Source organism: Oryctolagus cuniculus, chromosome 17, assembly GCF_051225735.1.
Source record: "Oryctolagus cuniculus isolate XC-2025 breed Fujian yellow rabbit chromosome 17, ASM5122573v1, whole genome shotgun sequence".
Lineage (NCBI taxonomy): Eukaryota > Metazoa > Chordata > Mammalia > Lagomorpha > Leporidae > Oryctolagus > Oryctolagus cuniculus.
The window spans coordinates 3,668,383-3,685,688 of NC_142883.1; the positions used below are offsets into that span (position 1 = coordinate 3,668,383).

General features: G+C 64.7%; 2 protein-coding genes across 10 annotated transcripts in view; one reads left to right on the plus strand and one right to left on the minus strand.

Moving 5' to 3' along the window:
- Window positions 1-17,306, minus strand: part of SEPTIN9 (septin 9) — a 131,228-nt gene that overhangs the window by 18,194 nt on the left and 95,728 nt on the right. Inside the window, exon 1 of one of the 9 annotated variants that reach the window (XM_051840944.3) lies at window positions 8,174-8,333. The exons of the other annotated variants lie outside the window; for them this stretch is intronic. The gene's annotated coding sequence lies outside the window, so the exon portion shown is untranslated. Of the gene's footprint in view, window positions 1-8,173; window positions 8,334-17,306 lie in introns of those variants that run through there. 9 annotated transcript variants of the gene reach the window in all.
- Window positions 11,828-13,936, plus strand: LOC149121072 (uncharacterized). Its single transcript, XM_089317859.1, has 2 exons — window positions 11,828-13,322; window positions 13,411-13,936. Exons 1-2 carry the CDS (start codon window positions 12,314-12,316, stop codon window positions 13,455-13,457), a joined length of 1,056 nt encoding a protein of 351 aa, XP_089173985.1. The 5' UTR covers window positions 11,828-12,313; the 3' UTR covers window positions 13,458-13,936.

The following is a 17,306-nucleotide window of genomic DNA, read 5'->3' on the forward strand; positions in this document are numbered from 1 at the left end:
GGTGGCCTGAGTCCGCCGCGGCCCTGACCTGTGCCTTCTGAACTCAGGCCAACATCGGGAGACCCCAGGTCCCTCCGCACGCGGCGACGGAGGACAGCTAAGCGGGGGAGCCCGGGGGTCCCCTCTGCCCTCGCAGCCGGGGCCGACCTACCGCGGGGCTGGGCAGTGACCTCCAGCCTCGGGGGTGCTGGGCCTCTCCCACTCGCCGCGGCCGGGGCTCGTCGGACCCTGGAGGCCCAGGCGGGTGGGAGGCCCCCTTGCTCCCACGCCCCCGCCCCCGCCCCAGCCGAGGCTCCTCCGGGAAGGAGCCGCATTCACATGCTAATTTCTCCCAGGGCCAAGAGCCTGGAGAGGGTGGGGGGAGGGGCTGGCCCGGGCACCTTCCTGAGCCCGCGTGCGGTGCCAAGTGGGCTCCGGGGCTGCACCCCCGAGGAGCGGCCGCTGCGGGTGATGGGGCGAGCCGGGGCAGTGGTGCCGGGTGGGCAGCGTAGCCGCGGCTGGGGCTGGGCTTACGGGCCATGCAACAGCTTAAACAATGGCAGCTTGCTCCAGACCCAAGTTTGCCTTTTCTGTGCCTGTAAGGTGAGCTGCCCACCCCAGCCCCAGCTGGGGACCCCGCACTCCCCACACTCCCACCGCCCCCTCCCAGGCCTGGCCGTTCCGGCGCTGAGGACCACCCTGTAAGAAAGGAAAGTCCCTCCTGGACCCCAGTCCCCTGCAGGGGTGGGGTCTCCAAACTCACTTCCTCTTCCTCTCACTCTGGGACCAGCGCCATCCCCGCCCCCACACCTATCCCCTCACTTCCCCTTTCTGAGGGGTTCTGCTAAGGGAACTGGAAAGGGGCGGCGGCAGGTGGACCAGCTACTCCCCACCCCCACCCTGCGCTGACTCAGCACTGACTCAGCATATTCCTCAGAGCTGGCAGAACCTGCCCCAGGCCCAGCTCTGATACTAACAGGCCCAGCTGGCCCAGCACAACCTCCCACCAAGCCAGGCTGGGCCCCTCCAGGGACAGCCACACAAGGCCCTGGCCGCCCCTGGCCACAGCAGCACCACTCACAACAGCCAAAGGACAGATGCAGCCCCGGAGTCCGGCACCTGACCAGTGGACGCACAGAACAGGGATGGCGCAGTGGCCCGTGGGTCCCGAGACACCAGGCCCGGGAAAGCCGCCGGCACGGAGGCCACAGTGTGTGACCAGGACAGACCAGTTCACAGAGCCCAGGCAGGGCTGGGCCAGGGGCTGCCGGCGGGCACGGGGCTCCTGCAGGACGGCGACAGGTTCCGGAAGTGGTGGTGACAGCTGCGTGGCGTCACCGAGTGGGCTACAAGGGGCCTGGACGCGGAGCCCGACATCATCCTGGTGCAAGTGTTTTTGGGTGGGCCTGGTCCCATCCGCGGGAGAGGACAAAATCTAGATGTTCTCACCTCACGTGCCATGGCACCTGCGATACTTGACGTGAACAGGTGCAGGGAGGACCCCCGCCCCTCCCCCACGCAGCAGCTGGAAGGGATGCCCCCCTATCTGCTCAGCCTGGGGGTGGGGCTGGGTCGTGGTGCCAGGCTCTCTACGCATCACCAAACCCGCCAAGAAAATCCTGGGGCCTCACTCAGCCCATCTCGCCACGCACGACTTCAAGGAACTAAACAGGGCTCGGCTGTGCACCTGCCGGCCAGGTAGGGTGGACAGACAACACTCTCTCTCCCTTCAGAGTGGGGCGCCAGCTTTTTCCTGCCTTCCCTCTCGCACAGGCCGTGGCTCCTCCAGCCCTCGACCCCGGGGACGGAGCCACGCATGTGCCTCTGCCCGTCTACCCTGCCAACTTCTGAGGCAGGTGTAAGGCGTCTGTCTGTCTGTTTCTCTCTCTCCCCCCACACCTGTGCCTTCTGAGGCTTGAGTTACCAGCGGTCACTGTGGAGCAGAGACCCTGAGTATCTCAGAAATAACCAAGGTGTGAGATTTGTAACTCCTACCACAGCGCCTTGTTCCACACTGTGCCTCACTCACAAACTCCGCTTCCTGGCCGGGGACGGGGAAGGGCTGCGTCGGCCCGGCGGGGTTGAGCTGCTGCCCCGTATCTAGCACCTGCTGACGTCCCCGCTGCTCCGCTTCTGATCCGGCTCCCTGCTGATGCACCCAGCAAAGCAGCGGACGGCCCAGGTGCTCGGGCCCCCGCCACCCACACGGGAGACCCAGATGGAGCTCAGGCTGCTGGCTGTTGGGGCCATTTGGGGAGTGAACCAGAGGATGGACAATCTCTCTTCTCTGTTCCTCTGCCTTGCAAATAACCCAAATAAACCTTGAGAAAAACAAAAGCAAAAGCCAAACCTCCGTCATGGAAAGGAGGAGAGGCGGCACGCGCCCTGTGGGCGGGCCCTCGAGGGGGCGTGCACACACATCCTCTTGTTGTGCTGTGGGAGAACCCTGACCCATCGACTGCCAACGCACCAAGCCCACTGAGTCGTGTCCCTTAGAAGACTGGATTTTACAGAACGTACAGGAAATCGCCACGACCCAGAACCAACCAGCACGCACGCTTCCCCCGTGTGTACGCACCGGACCCACCCGGCCCCAGCACGGGCCCAGGGCCATCGGGGGCGCTGCTGCCCGCATCTGGCCTGTGCGCCCCTCCCTTCAGTGGCACGGGGTGGGGGCCCTCATCCTGGTGACCCCTCTTAGCCCCCGCCTGCTCCTGCAGGCCTCACCACTGACCACCAAGGGGCCTGGCATCTGTAGGAACCTTCTCAATTTGAGAGCTCCATGGCTCTCACCCTGAAAGAGCTGGGGTGGGGGCGGCATTCAAACCACAGCCAGGCAGGGCCAGGAGTCCAACCTGTCCCGGGACCCGAGGGCCAGCTATGTACAGCGGCAGCAGCAGAGGGGACAGAGGACCCAGGCCCAGTGTGTCCCCCCAGGTCCCTGGCAGCACCCACTCCAAACCCATGAGTGGCCTAAGCCTTGTCCCTAATTCTACCAACCCCATCCTGACAGGGGCTCAGCCCCACCCTGACAGGGGCTAAGGCCCCCTCAGCCCCTGAGTGCGTGTGCGGGGCGGGCCCTAGATGTGCAAAGTTGAACGACCAGCGCTCAGGTGTCCGGGGCCCCTCAAAGCCCACAGCTCCTCCCCCCAGCAGTGAGGAGCAGGTCAGGCTCAGTGCATCTGCCCACCTCACCAACACCCTCAGGGGACCAGCGTCCCATCCCAGAGCTGGCGGCAGGCAGAGGAGCCCCCTGCTTAGCCGGAAGGAGAAACTGAGGCACACACTTGTGGTCTCCTTCCAGGTCCCCTGGCTGGGGGCAGAGCTCGGGGAGGTGGTGGTTAGGGTTAGGGTTAGGCGGGGTCTTGGTGGTCATGGCCTCCCCAGAAGGCACTGAGAATGAATGAATGAGTGGAGATGTGGACTCCCAGGCACGGTCCCAGCATCTCCGGAGATGGCACCAGGGGTCCAGGCCAACAGGAGCCCTGAGGAACGGCAAGGGGGCAGCTGGGGACTCTGCCAAGAGGCCTTGCTCTTCCCAAGTGAGCAGGAAGCAGGTGCAGGCGAGCTTGTGGGGTGGCACTGACGGCCGCCCCGCCCCCACACTGAACACCAGCACTTCCGCCCCCCCTCCCAGAGGCACATCACAGACACCTGCAGGCCAGGAAGCCGGTGCTGAGCCGTCTCCGCCCCCACCAGGCCTGGACACACCTGGTCCTGGGTGCCTCATCTAAGAGCTGGGTGTGCACTGGATCAGAAGCTTCTAGAAGGCCCATCTTGCTGCCCTTCCCCCCACCCCCATGTGGCTGGGATCTGAGAGCAGCAGCCAGAGCCATACTGAGTCCTCCTGTGGGTCCGAATTCATCGCTGCACCCCACCCCCCGCGCCGTTCCGCTCCACACACCCCAGCCGGCTCCAGCCCCAGTCCCACAGATCCACACACGCGCATGAACCAGGCGGGGGCCCTGTCACCTGGTTAGGGCTGGAGCTGGCACCTGACTCAGGAGAGGGGCCCCCTGCTTCGCAGACCACCTGCCCTAGCCTCTGCCTCCACACACACAGCCGGCCTCGCTCCCCAACACCGGGGGCCCCCGGGGCTCTGCTGAGTGAGCCAAGGGCAGGACAGAGGTCGGCCCTCGTGTGCACGCACAGGCTGCTGCTGTGGCCTTCACACACTCCCGGAGTGCCAGGGATGCTGGCCGGGGCCACCCCGACACCCTTGAGCGCTGGGACCCCCTGCTGGGGCTCGGGGAAGGGTGGTCTGCAGCAGAACAGGCTATTTTATTTATTCTCTAATAAATAAATAATATTCATCTAATAAATGATGTGCATGGCTCAGAGGGCCCGCCCCGCCCTCACAGCTCAGTCCTGCGCATGCCTTGGGAGATGAGAGTGACGGATGCCCCCCCTTCTCACCCAGAACTTGTCCCGGCCGCTGGAGGCCTTGCACCCGGGTCTGTCTGTTTCCAGAACTCCAAGGATGCGCTGGGGAATCTGAGCTCCCCCCACCCCCAGCCCCGCCGCCCAGGCTCCAGGGACCTGGCACCAGCCACTGAGGCCAGGAACCAACATGGCGTTCACACTAGCCATGGGTGTCCGTGTCTGCTTGTGGGGCCTGGCTCTGGCCAAGGGGTGTAGCCCTGGCCCAGCTCTGCAGGGCTCCTGCAAGGCTGCGACAGAGATGGGACTCCCTAAGCACAGCACGTGGTCTGCGACCGGCCGCGGGGGGCCATGGCTCCGCCTGCCTCTCCCCAAAGGGCCGGGAGCAGGTGGGCCCTGCCAACAGGGGATGACACCCACCTGTCCCCAGGAGGCTCCTCCCTCCACGCTCCTTCCCTGCGGGCTCTGCTGTACTCAGTCCCCAGCCACAAACAGCGACTCTGCCTCCACTCCCCCGGCCACTGCCCGCTGGGACGTGGGTCTCAGGGCCACGGCTGACCCCCTGGCAAGGGCAGTCCTGGCCTCAGCTCATGGAGCACAAAAGACCCCTGAATTGTCCTAGAGACACCACCCCTCACAGGGGCCAGCCAGGAGGCAGCTGGCCTAGGGCCCCGCCCCCAGGGAGGACAGGCCCCGCCCCCAGGAGGACAGGCCCCGCTTCCATGGCTCTTTTGAGCTGAACTCTGGGAAACCACAGGATATTTGCACCAAAGTGGCGGCCCCACAGTCACACAATGACCACCTGCCTCTGCAGAGACCCAGATGGATGAAGGACGCCCAGGTCCCCGCCCCCAGGAGGCCTCTGGGCCCAGGCAAAGCTGATCTCTGGGTGGTGGAGACAGGCACTGGAGATAAGATAAGAGATGGGGATCTGGGGGAGGGAGGAGGTCCTGGCACATTCCTCAGGGGACAGCCACAAGGACAAATGCCTTCCATCCAATGCCCGCGTCACCCGCGTTGCACACGTCACTCAGTGCCCCGCACCTGCAGGTGAGGGCAGGGCACTAGCAGGCCCCGGGGAGCCCAGGCCTGGGGAGCTGTGACGAGCCAGCAGCTGGAGCAGAGAGCAGCCCGGGACGGGTCAGTATCGGCGACTCCACTGGCATCGGCCCAAGCCCAGCCCGAGGCCGGGGCTCCAAGTGCAGGCATGCGGAGGTTGGCACACCATGGACGGACCCCCAGGCTCCAGCTCCAAGAGTGATGAGAAATCTGGGGGCGCCTTCGCCCATGATCCCCTGCTGAACCCAAATCAAAGCACCTCCGGATCAGAGAGGCGGACGGGAGGCCGTGAGCCGAGCCCCGGGGCCGGCGGCAGGGGGTGAGGCAACTCCTGCAGCCGATCATTAACTTTGCCCTCACAGACTGGCACCAGCCTGGGGCCCAGGGCAGGGCAGGCGCAGCCGAGGCCCCCGCAGGAAGCCGGGGTCAGACTGATCGATGCCCCCGGCCCCTGGGCGGCTGGAGCCAGCCCCAGCAGGGATGAGCTCCCTGGTGCTGACTGTCCACCCCACCCCGACTCTGTCCACAGAGGAGCCCCCGCCTGCAGACTTCCCATGGCCCCCAGAGCAAGGCGCGGGGGAGGTCTGGAGTGCGCCAGAACTTCCCCTCCTTCCCAGGTAGGACCGAGAGAGCCCCCCCTCCGGCCCGTCATTAGCCCTGCACCTTCCCAGCCCACTCCCCACAGCTCCGCGCACCCCTGGGAAAGCTCGGAGGACAGGCCCCTGCCTGCCCAGCACAAGGGCTGGGCTCCAAGCAATCAAAGCTTCGAGGCAAGAGGCTGGGAATGGAGCCCATCCCAGGGACCTGCTAACTTCTGCTGGAAGCTTCTAGACTAAGGCCCCAGCTGCCCCTGGGGTGGGCACGGAGCACTTGTCCTCGCCCTCGTGCTTAAAAGTTGTGCTTCCCACACACGGGCCGGTGACAGAGAGAGAGAGAGAGAGGGAAGGAGACAGAGAGAAAGACAGAGAGAGGAAGCCATAAACTTCCGGGGCGATGTGGGAAAGCTGCACGAGGCACCGGAGGGAATCAGATAACGGAAGCTGAGCCGGGAGCCGGGGCAGCTGCTGGGGCTCCCCTAGCACAGGACGGCCTCCACCTCCCCCAGCCCCAGGGCCCTGGGGTCTGCACAGAGCAGCTCCGACCAGCCTAGCACTGACACAACAGGAAGCAGGGAGGATGCGCGGTGCTATGGTGGCTGCGGAGGCTGGGAGGGGGCGGGGAGTTCAGTTCACTCTGGGTGCTCAAACAGGACAGGGTGAATGTCCTCACGGCCAAGGGCGGGAGAGCCAGCACTCCAGGGAGGACCCCAGGCCCCAGGAAGGGCCACCCCCCACACCCCTGCTGTGCTTTCTTTCATGGCTCCTCCATCTTGGAAGCCCCCACCACCCCCTCCCTGTGGGCTACAGGCGGGGGCACAGTCCCCATGACAGCCCATAGGGAGCAGGGGCTGGGGGATGGACAGTCACAAGTGCCCCCATAGGGACCGACCAGGGGCAGCAGGGGAACAGGGACAGACCCTAATACAGGAGTCACACACAAGAGACCCAGCAATGTCCCCTTCCCCGGAGGCTCGAGGACGCGGGCTGCAGGGAGCCTCTGTATTCCTCCGGTTTCCTGAAGAGGAGCCCAGGCACCACCTGGGGCGTGAACCAGGGATGGAAGACCCCCTCTGTGCGCCCCCTCCCCCCATCACTCTGCCTTTCAAACAGATAAATAAATCTTAAGAAGAACCCAAAGGGAGCTGGCCAAAATGACACAGCCGTCCACGTCCACACCGCGGACGCCCCAGTGGGCTTCAGGGTGAAGCAGTGATGTTCCCCAGAACGAGGGAGTGCGGTCTCCACCGAGGGTCCCCAGGATGGAGAAGAGACCCCCCCAGAAGCCCCCTCCCCGCTGCTTGGCGGCTGGGGGAAGGGGCAGGCTCCCGCCAGGGGAGGAATTTCAAAGCAGCCCTGTGCCAAAAACACCGGCAGATGGAAGAAATGGCAATGACAGAGACCGAGCGAGCGGGGACGGAAGCTGACTCAGCCGCAGGCGACGGTTGGGCCGTGGCTCTGCCTCCGAGCACCTTGTCACTCACTCCCCGCCTGGGGCAGGGGTCCGCGTGGTGTCAGCCGGGCCGGGCCGGGCCGGGCCGTGAGGCTCTGGTCTCCACTGGGTGGGAGGGGAAACCCCTCTGAAAGCAGGTCCACCAAGGAGCCGCTTGCTCACCGTCCCCGCCCCCTGGACACGGCTCCTAGGAGGGACACTCCACGCTGCACTCCCCAGGCAGCCCCCACCACGCCCCGCAGCCTCCAAAGGCATCGCGGCCACAGAAGTGACTTTGCCGGTCCCCACGGGGCGGTCATCTCCGCGAAGCCACTTAAGGAGAGAAAGCACCGGCCATCCGGAAGTCAGGGAAGCCCCTTGCGAGAGGCAAGTGTGGCTCCAAGAACTCCCAACAGGAGAGGATCGGAGCCTCCCAGCCGAGTTGGCCAAATATTTACAAAGAGATAGCTGTGCCTGCACAAAGCCCCTTTCTTTCATTCCGCAGCCGAAAATCTGGTCCCCGCGTGGAGACTGAGCTCCCCGCCGCCCCTCGCCGGGGGGGCTCGCAGCTATCCTGCGGCCCAGACCCAGGACCCAGGACCCAGGCGGCGCGGCTGCCCGCCCCGGCGCCACCGCGGCCATCAGGAGACCCACCCGGTGCCCGCAGCACCTGGAGGCCCCCGAGCCAGGCCGAGTGGGCTGGGAGGAACAAAGAGCGAAGACTCACCCAGCAGCGGAGAGGAGTCGGCAGTGCTGGCCGCCCAGAGCCGCGGCCCGCCCACCGGGTCACATGGCTCGGAGCCGAGCAGAGGATCAAAGGGGCTTTGTGGCCGGGGAACAAGCAGCCTCCCAGAGCGCGGGCAGAGGTAGGGAGGGAGCGGTAGGGAGGGAGCGACTGAAGGGAGGCTCACAGGGGAGCTGCTGCGGGGAGGGGCGTGTGGGAGACTGCCCGTCAGAGCCACACGGCTGGGTGAGCCCCCCCCCCCCCGCCCAGAGGAAGTGCCCTTGTGCCTAGCGAAGAGCTTGGGGTGCAGCCCCTGGGCCCCGGCTGCCCTTGCCCAGCATGTGACAAAGTCTGTGCCCAACTGCCCGCCAGGGCGCGGGCGCAGGTGCTGCCAGGAAGTCGACACTGGCGGCAGCAACCGGCTCTCCTGTACCCCAAAGGCCACACCCCACTCAGATGGCAGGCGTGATGCCCCCACACCTGGGCTCTGGCACCCGGGCTGAGTCGTGGCCGGGCCAGCGTTCCTGGAACCCTTGGGAGACCCGCAGCCCAGTGCCGCACTCCAGGCCTCTGAGCAGCTGGGGGCAGAGCAGGGGTGTGGGGGGACAGGGGCGGGGAGGGGGCTGGGAGCTCACCCTCTGCTCTTCTTCCCTGGAGTCCCCGACAGATTCTGGCAGCCTCTCTGGCCCCTGGGGGCCTGGGCAGTGAGTCATCCAGCCTCTTCCTCCTCCTCCTCAAGGCGGGGCGGGGGATGGGCAGTGGGGGTCCCCAGAGGAAGGCGCTGACCCCACTGGGGCTGGGCCTGGACGCTGGGATCTGCCAGAGCTGTCCAGTGCCACGGCCTCTGACCCTGAGTGATTCACTCCCAGGCACAGGCGTGGGCAGCAGGGCACCAGGCCAACTCCCACACTGGGCGAGTTCCCAGGGGGCTGGTTCTTTTTTTGGGGGGGGGGGTCTGCTGGGTGGGGAGCCATGAGTTCAAGTGCCAAGGAGCCATGGTGACCCAGGGCCAGGGCCCCCCTCGCTGGGCTCCACACACCCTCACCCTGCCCATCCCCAGATTTCCGTGTTGGCCTGCCCCCGCGCGCCACACCAGGCTCGTCCGCACCTGTGAGAGCCATCGCTCCAACACCATGATCTCCCTTTCTTACAAGAAGGTGATTTTGGGGGGACAGGGACTGGGGCAGGTCTGTCCTCTCCGCCACCCTGTCCGGTCCTGGGCCCTGAAGGGCAGCCCCAGGAACTGGGGACAAAGAATGCTAAGAGGTGGCCTGCACCTGCACCTGCCCAGGTGGGCAGAGGGCTGGCTTCCTGCTGTGCTCCTCACTGGAACTCCTCCCCCTGGGCTCTCTGGGGCCCCAGCTCTCTGGAGCCACCACCCCTTCCCGGGCGCCAGGCCGCTCGGGCACACTCTGCTCCCATGTTCCTCTGGGTTCCTCGGAGGCAGTGGCGGCCTAAGGCCCGCACAGGTGCCGGCCAGAACAGGGGCTGCAGGTGCAGCCTTAGACGTCCCAGCTGCCACGTTACAAACGGAAGCAGAATCAGGGAGCACAGATTCTAACACAGTCGCGCAGCCTCCGCCAGCGTCCTGGTTATCGGTGGACGGCGCACACAACGGTGGGCACCGTGAGAGGAGAAGGGACAGAGAACGCCTCCCGCACCCAACACAGCATCACAGCACAACACCTCGCGTCCGTGTGCCTGGTGTATGGATCTGCACACAGCACTCTGTACTGTCTACATTCACTCCTTCTGCTTATTAAAAAAAAAATGAGGGCATCAAGAGGCCACATCTCAGGGTCGGCCCGCGCCCCCCAGGGCTGTGTCAGTGCCCTCCCGGGCAGCCACCTTATTTTTTTTTTTTTAACAGGCAGAGTGGACAGTGAGAGAGAGAGACAGAGAGAAAGGTCTTCCTTTGCCGTTGGTTCACCCTCCAATGGCCGCTGCGGCCAGCGCACTGCACTGATCCGATGGCAGGAGCCAGGAGCCAGGTGCTTTTCCTGGTCTCCCATGGGGTGCAGGGCCCAAGCACTTGGGCCATCCTCCACTGCACTCCCGGGCCACAGCAGAGAGCTGGCCTGGAAGAGGGGCAACCGGGACAGAATCCGGCGCCCCGACTGGGACTAGAACCCGGTGTGCCGGCGCCGCTAGGCGGAGGATTAGCCTAGTGAGCCGCGGTGCCAGCCTATTTTACAAAGTCTACGGAGCCCGGCTTTAGCCGCACATCGGCGACCAGCACACGCAGGGCGGAGTGCTGTGTGTTCTCGCCTCCTCTTTTCTTTCTGCCCGTGCTCTCTGAGGCCTGGTGGCCGTGCACAGTCCACTTGAGGCCTGGCCTTCGCCCAGCTGGACCGGCCACATTTCAAATGTGCACCAGCCACACGTGGCCTGGACCGTGCGCTCAGGTGGCTTCTAGCACTAGGTCTGCGAGCCCAGGACACAGCCCGGCGACAACCCAGTGACGCTGACAACGCTGCGTCCATGACCTCTTTCTTTTGAAAGTTTATTTATTTATTTAAGACAGAGTAGCAGAAACGGGGATGCTGGTTCAGTCCCCAAATGGCCACAACAGCTCGATCTGGGCCAGACTGAAGCCCGGAGCCAGGAACGCCATCTGGGGCTCCCACGTGGGTGGCAGGGACCCAAGTACTTGAGCCACCATCTGTGCGGTCCCAGGCAGATGCGCAGGATCGGAAGCTGTGCTCCCCGATGGGATGCTGGCACTGCAGGCGAGGCTCACCCGACTGCACCGCACACAGGCCCCGTGATCCCTTTCTGATCAAAAGAGCCGAGTTTTGGGGCAGGCACAATGGCACAGCGGGCTAAGCCACCACCTGCAATGCTGGCTTCCCAAATGGTTCAAGTGCCAGCTGTCTGACTTCCGATCCGGCTCCCTGCTAATGCGCCTGGGAAAGCAGCAGAAGACGCCCTGCACCCATACGGGAGACCTGGATAGTTTTCCTGGCTGTTGCAGGAATTTGGAGAATGAACCAGTGGCTGGTTCTTGTGTCTCTCCCTGTCTCTGTAGCTCTGCCTTTCAGATAAATTAATCTTAAAAAAGAGAGCAGAGCAGAGCTAATAAACACACTGGCTAGCAGTGTGCTCTTCCTACAAAGGAAGCAGGAGCCTGGTGGCTCCGTCCCACGCACAGGTGCGCAGGCCGGGGTGAGCCTGACTCACAGGGCAGCCGGGGGGCTGTGGAGCCAGGGGTTCCCTAGTGGCAGTCGCAGGGGCTGGGTGGGAAGTGTGGGGCCCATCTGCCAAGGGAGAGGAGAGAACGGCGGGGCCCATGGGGTCTATAGGCGGGGACCCCGAGCAAGGCGAGGACAAGGTGGCAGGCACCCAGGAGGCTTCAACTCGGCCTTTCTGGGGCCTGGGTCTTGGGCGCATCACGTCCCCTGCACGGAGCACCCTCCGGCCACTCGCTCGTCCGCGTCTGTCTGTTCCACAGCCACACCGACGGATGCTCCCGAAGAAATTTACAGAGACAGAGAGACGGTGGCTGCCGGGCCGGGGTGGGGCAGGAGACAGGGCTCCCTCACGCGCGGGTGTCGTTCTGGGGTGATGACCGTGCTTTGGGTGTCCCAGCCCAGAGAGGGACACAGCTACAGGACGAGGGCTTTCACGTGTCCGTCCTCCCGCCTGCAGCCCGCTTAGCTGACCTAACGCTTAGGAGCCAAAGGACCCAGTGACGAATCCCGAGTCCCCCGATGGGACCACCAGGGCTGTGAGATGAAGAGATCAGCCAGGCGGGGGCCGACGGCGGTCGCCAGCGAAGCAGAAGACCTGACCACGGGGAAGTCACGTGACGGCGGCGAGCCAAGGACAGCCGAAGCGAATTCAGCCTCGCAGGGAACGCTTTGGGGCCCACGCTCTGCGGGGCTGGGGGTCAGCTCCCTCAAGGCCAGGCACCCAGAGGGCAGGAGGCGCCCCCTCCCAGCCACGGCGAGGCTCTCAGTTGGACGTTCCAGGATGCTCAAAGCCTAGCTGTTCCCCAAGCTGCGGAACACCCGCCCACCTGCCCGTGAGCGGGCCTGGTGCTGGGGGGTGGGCTGCAGTGCAGGCGAGTGTGGGGCCCCGCGGCAGGTCCTGCCTGGGAGGCTGACACCTGCAGGAAGTGCAGGGCGGCCCCCGCCTCTGCACATGGCCAAGCTGCCCCTCTCGCACCCGCACCCACGGGGAAGCCAGGGTGTGGCCACAGCGCCCAGCCCTCCAGTCCACGCTGGGATGGGGCAGAGGCTTCCTGGCCCAGGCCAAGACAAACACCCCTCTTCTCTCCCTCTCCAGGCCCTCTGGGTGGCCACAGCGTGGCTCGGGTGGCCGGTGTCCACGCGGTGCACTCCCCAAGGTCACCCCTGTGCCCAAGGTCACCCACGTGTCCTAGCACGTGACCCTGCTGCCCAGGGATGGGCAGGCTGGCCGCAGCCCCCACCTCAAAAGCAGGACAGCGCTAGGGTGGGGTGGGGGCATCTGTCACACTGGCTGGCAGTTCCTCCTCCTTCCAGGTCTCTCTGGGCCTCGGAGGGGGGAAGCCCAGCCACCCCCTCCCACAGCGGACTCTCTGGCCGCTGCAGGTGGTCCACACCGCGGCTCCTCCACCCACCCCGGACATCTGGCTTCTGCCCGGCTCACTGCCGAAACTGCGCCCTTGAGACGTTCCTCAGGGCCAATGTCCAGTTCCACCCTCTCTCACCGGGGGCAGCCCTTTCCCCTCCCCCACCCAGGGGGTCTCCCTGGGGAGGCCTCCCTCGCCTCGTGAGGGCCACCTACACCTCCGGGGGGGGGGGGTTCAGGCTCCCCACCCCCAACCGCAACTCCCCAGGCTGCTACTTCCTGGTGTCTCCGGTTCCTTCCTGCCCAGTCCTGCTCCCCAGGGCAAGGCACTTCCTGTCTCACCCCTCCTCCCCAGTGCTGTCAGCCCACCCTGCCGCCAGCTCCTCCCACTCCGTCACTCTTCCCCGCTCTTCCCAAGCACTGGAGAACCCTGGGGCCTGGCCTGAATCCCCCTCCTTTGTTCAGAAACCCATCCTCCAGCAAGCCCAGCAGTCACCACCTCCAGGGAGCCCTCCGAGCTCCTCCATCACGGCCACCACATCCTCCGACCACATCCTCCAAGGCTGCACCCGGACTTGGCCCCTCCCCTGTCTCCTAGGTAACGAGGCCTCCTCTGTGGCGCTCAGGGGCAGGATGGCCCCAGCCTCACTTCCGCCTTTCTAAGAAGTACACCCTCCACTTAACAGGCACCCAGAATTCACCTTTGAAAATTATTGTTGATGTTTTCACCTGAGATGTGACCTCAAGTCTGCAGTCACGCACGAGCCCAGCCCAGCCCAGCCCAGCGCAGCCCACCAGCCCAGCCCAGCCCAGCCCAGCCCAGCCCAGCGCAGCCCAGCCCAGTCCAGCCCAGCCTCACCGCCCTCAGCCCTGCTGTGCCCCAGGGCCACAAACACCAGGCTGTGTGTTAGATTTCAAAACAGGAGCAAACCACGGCCGCCTCTTGCCCAGCACTGAAGAGCTGGGGGGGTGGGGCAAGGGCCTGGACGCTGCTAGGGCCTCCCCAGCCTCCCCTCCCTGTAACAGGCACCAAAGCCAAGGCCAGCAGCCAAGAAGGCAGAGAACAGCCAGGCGCTGGGGCAGGTGCTGGGAGGTGGGAGGAGAAAAGGCAGGCACTCCTGGGCCTGCCGGAACCCTGGCTGCAGGGAGCATCTAACTACGGGCGAGGCCGGCCTTGGCTGCCGCCTAAGCCACGGCCTGGGACGCGGGCATCCCTTACAGGAGCGCCGACTCCAGTCCCAGCAGCTCTGCTTCTGAGCCAGCTCCCAGCTCCCAAGCACTTGGGCCCTGCACCCACGTGGGAGACCCGGAAGAAGCTCCTGGCTTCAGCTCAGCTCGGCCCTGGCATTGCAGCCACCTGGGGAGTGACCCAGCAGAAGGAAGACCTCTCTCTCCCTCTGTAACTCTTTCAAGTAAATAAATAAACCTTAAATTAAATGAGCAATCCCAGTTGGATTTTAAATGGGATTTTAAACAATCCCAATTTAAATAATCCCAATCCCAGGTGCACACACCTGGGAAGCCAGGATCCTGATACAGGGACACAGCCTGGGGGGAGTGGGGCCAGCCTTCTCCCCTCTGACCTGGCCACCAGGGTCGGAGCTGGGGGCCACGGTGGCGCCGCACACCGCCCCCTGCCGGGATGAGGACAGGACGGTTTCGCCCAAGGGGTCCAGAATGTCTGACGCAAAGCATGCTGGGCAGAAGACGCAGAGCCCACGGCACCCCTGCTGTCCCTGGGAGCAGCGACTTCTCACCACAGGAGACGTGAAGTCTCCACACCACACGGGGACGGACACGGTCCCCAAGTCAGCTCCCAGCTCTTCTCCAGAGACCCCCCCGCCCCGCCCTGCAAGTCACTGGTTTTCCCGCGTGTGTTCCACAGAGTCCCTGTTTCCATCAGCTCCCTGACATACGGGATGAAATCGGTCAGTTTCATTCACGGCCTCCCAGCACTGAACCTGGAAGTCAGAGAAAAGCTCTTTGTCCTCATCACCTACAAAAACCCCTCCCTCTACCGCCCCCACCCACACCAGCAACTCAGGCCTCGAGCCTCAGGCGCCATCTGATGCCTCCAAGGCAAGAGTTTCCCCAAATCAGAGTGGCACCTGCTACCCCCACAGCGCTCCTTCCTGGAGTTACAAATCAACACAGTATTACACATGTATCCAATTCTGCAGGGTGCATTTCCAAAGCCAAAAATGGGTTTAGTCTCTTAAATGTTCTGTTCTCCTAACGTGACCGGGGAACCCCGCTGCCCCAACGGAACCCAGTTTGGGACACACAGCTCCGGTGTCAGGGACCCACGGTCCGCTGGCGGAGACAGCCCGGCCCCTGGCACGGCCTCAGGCCTGGAAGGCAGCCCGGGTCCTCCTTCGAGTGGGGAAAGGGGTTTGAAGCCCTGGTCCCTGTAACAAGGACACCCAGGAGTTCATTTGTGTAGAACCCAAGCCGGCCCAGCCCCAGCCTCCCAGCTGATCTGGGCAACTGGCTGGGTGGCTGGGAGGCCGCAAGGGCAGGGTTCAAATCCCCCGAGTGACCGTGGGGAAGTGTTGTCCTCCCCCCCCCCCCCCCCCCCGCAGTGCCCACAGCCACCGGCTGCTCCTCCCTCCTCCTGCAGGAGAGCTCCCTGGGAGGCAGCTGTCCGGCCTCAGCTCCAGGCAGAGTGTGCGCCCCCAGGCAGTTCTTTTAAAAACACAGAAAAGTGGGGCTGTCCCTGCTGCCCCGCCTCCACTCCAGCTCCCAGCTAATGCGCCTGGGAAAGCAGCGGACGATGGCCCAAGAGCGTGGGCCCCTGCACTCATGTGGGAGACCCGCCTGAAGCTCCTGGCTTTGGCCTGGCTCAGCCCCGGCTGTTGCAGCCATCAGGGGAGTGAACCAGCGAATGGAAGATCTCTCTTTCTGTAACTTAGCCTTTCAAATAAGTAAATATTTTTTTATAAAAAAGGAAGGAAATGACCATCTCACGGCCAAGGACAGGTGCCAGCTCTGGCTAGGTGCTGGCCACAGGCTCCTGAGGCCAAGAGTGCTCAACCAACCAGGCTGCAGGGCCCTCTGCCCTCCCCTGGGCCATGTGCTGCCAGCCAGGGTGCCCGCAGGTCCCCAGCGAGAGGCCGCGCAGGGCAGGGGTCACCGGGCTTCCTGTGGCTTCCCTGGCCGTGCCCCTCCCCCGGCCCTGCTGCGTGCTCCCTTGGCCTTTAGCACTCTTGTTCAACTTTTATTTCTTTTCATTTCTTTAAAAGGCACAGAGACAGAGACAGACAGACGGACAGACAAGAGCACAAAGAGAGCTACCTGCTGGTTCATTCCTCAAATGCCCGAAACCACTGAGGCTGAGCCGGGCGGAAGCCAGGAGCTCCATTCGGGTCTCCACCTCGGATGGCAGGCACCCAAGCCCCTGCACCATCACCTGCTGCCTTCCAGGGTCTGCTTCAGCAGGAAGCTAGACCGGAAGCGGAGCAGGGACTTGAACCTGGGCCCTCTGACTTGGGCCCTGCCGCCTCCGGCCTCTGGGCCTCCTGCCTCGAGCCCAGGTCCTGGCTTCGGGCTCGGGTAGGGCTCGGGTTCAGCCCCGGCTCCACCACTTAGGAGCCGGAACGCGCGGAGGCACACCCTGTGGCTGTCACACGTGTGTGGGGAGGGCAGGCAGTGTGCACACAGCACGTGGCGCAGTGCCCGGCTGGTGACTGCTCCCTCACCATGGAATTCGGGAAGAACCCACCTCGTCCCAGCAGCCCCTCAACACCACTCCTTCTGGCCAAGGAAGCCTTCCAGGGTCCCCCGTCACACCCCACATAGGACGCTGTGCTGTGAGCCCCTCCTCCGTGCTCGGAAAGGCCGGACGGTGCCCTCGGCGCTCAGACGGCTCAGGACAAGCAGCCACGGATGCCAGCACAAGCCAGGGTCCCCAGTGCCTCCTCCGACCCAGGGCAGGGCCTGGAGAAGCTTCCGGAGCACCTGAAGGGGGATGGGCAACAACAAACCTCCTGCCTGGGTCCTGCCGGGCACCCCTGGGGTCACCCCAGAAGGGAACCCCTTTCTCCGGGCCGCCCCAGGTCTGGGGGCGGGGTCAGAGCATGGCTGAGGCCTCTTCTGTGGCCCGGCTCCCCCGGGCAGGGCAGCCAGCTCCCAGGTGAAGCCTTGGTGCCCGGGCACAGCACCACGTGGCAGGCGCCCAGGGGACAGGTGCCCACGGACCTGGGAGCTGGCGCCCAGGCCCTGGCCTGCCTGGGCTGTGTGGCCTTGAGGAAGTCACTCTGCCTCTCTGGACATGTTTCTCCCTCTGTAAACTGAGGGGCGGGGACCACGTCCCCTGCATGAACCCCGATCATGGTCAAGGCACACGGCTGGCACCACCCCCAGCTCTGCCGAGCTTCCAAGCCCAGAGGTGCCTCCTGCCTCAGAGCCAAGGAGGGTGGCCTTGATGCCCTGCCCCGCACGGTGCCGCCCCAGCCCCGCCCTGCCATCTGCTGGGGGCTGCACCCGCAGCAGCTCTGGGCTCCCAGGACTAGCACCTCCTCCCACCTCCGGCCTAGCGCAGCTCAACAGGTTCCAGGCTGAGGGTCTGGGGTAAAGGGCTGGT

Bases quoted from the DNA above. Each gene is read 5' to 3' on its own strand.
- LOC149121072 (XM_089317859.1), top strand. From the start codon at position 12,314: ATGGCCAAGCTGCCCCTCTCGCACCCGCACCCACGGGGAAGCCAGGGT. The intron at 13,323-13,410 runs GTAACGAGGCCT...TCCACTTAACAG, and splicing joins GCCCCTCCCCTGTCTCCTAG to GCACCCAGAATTCACCTTTG.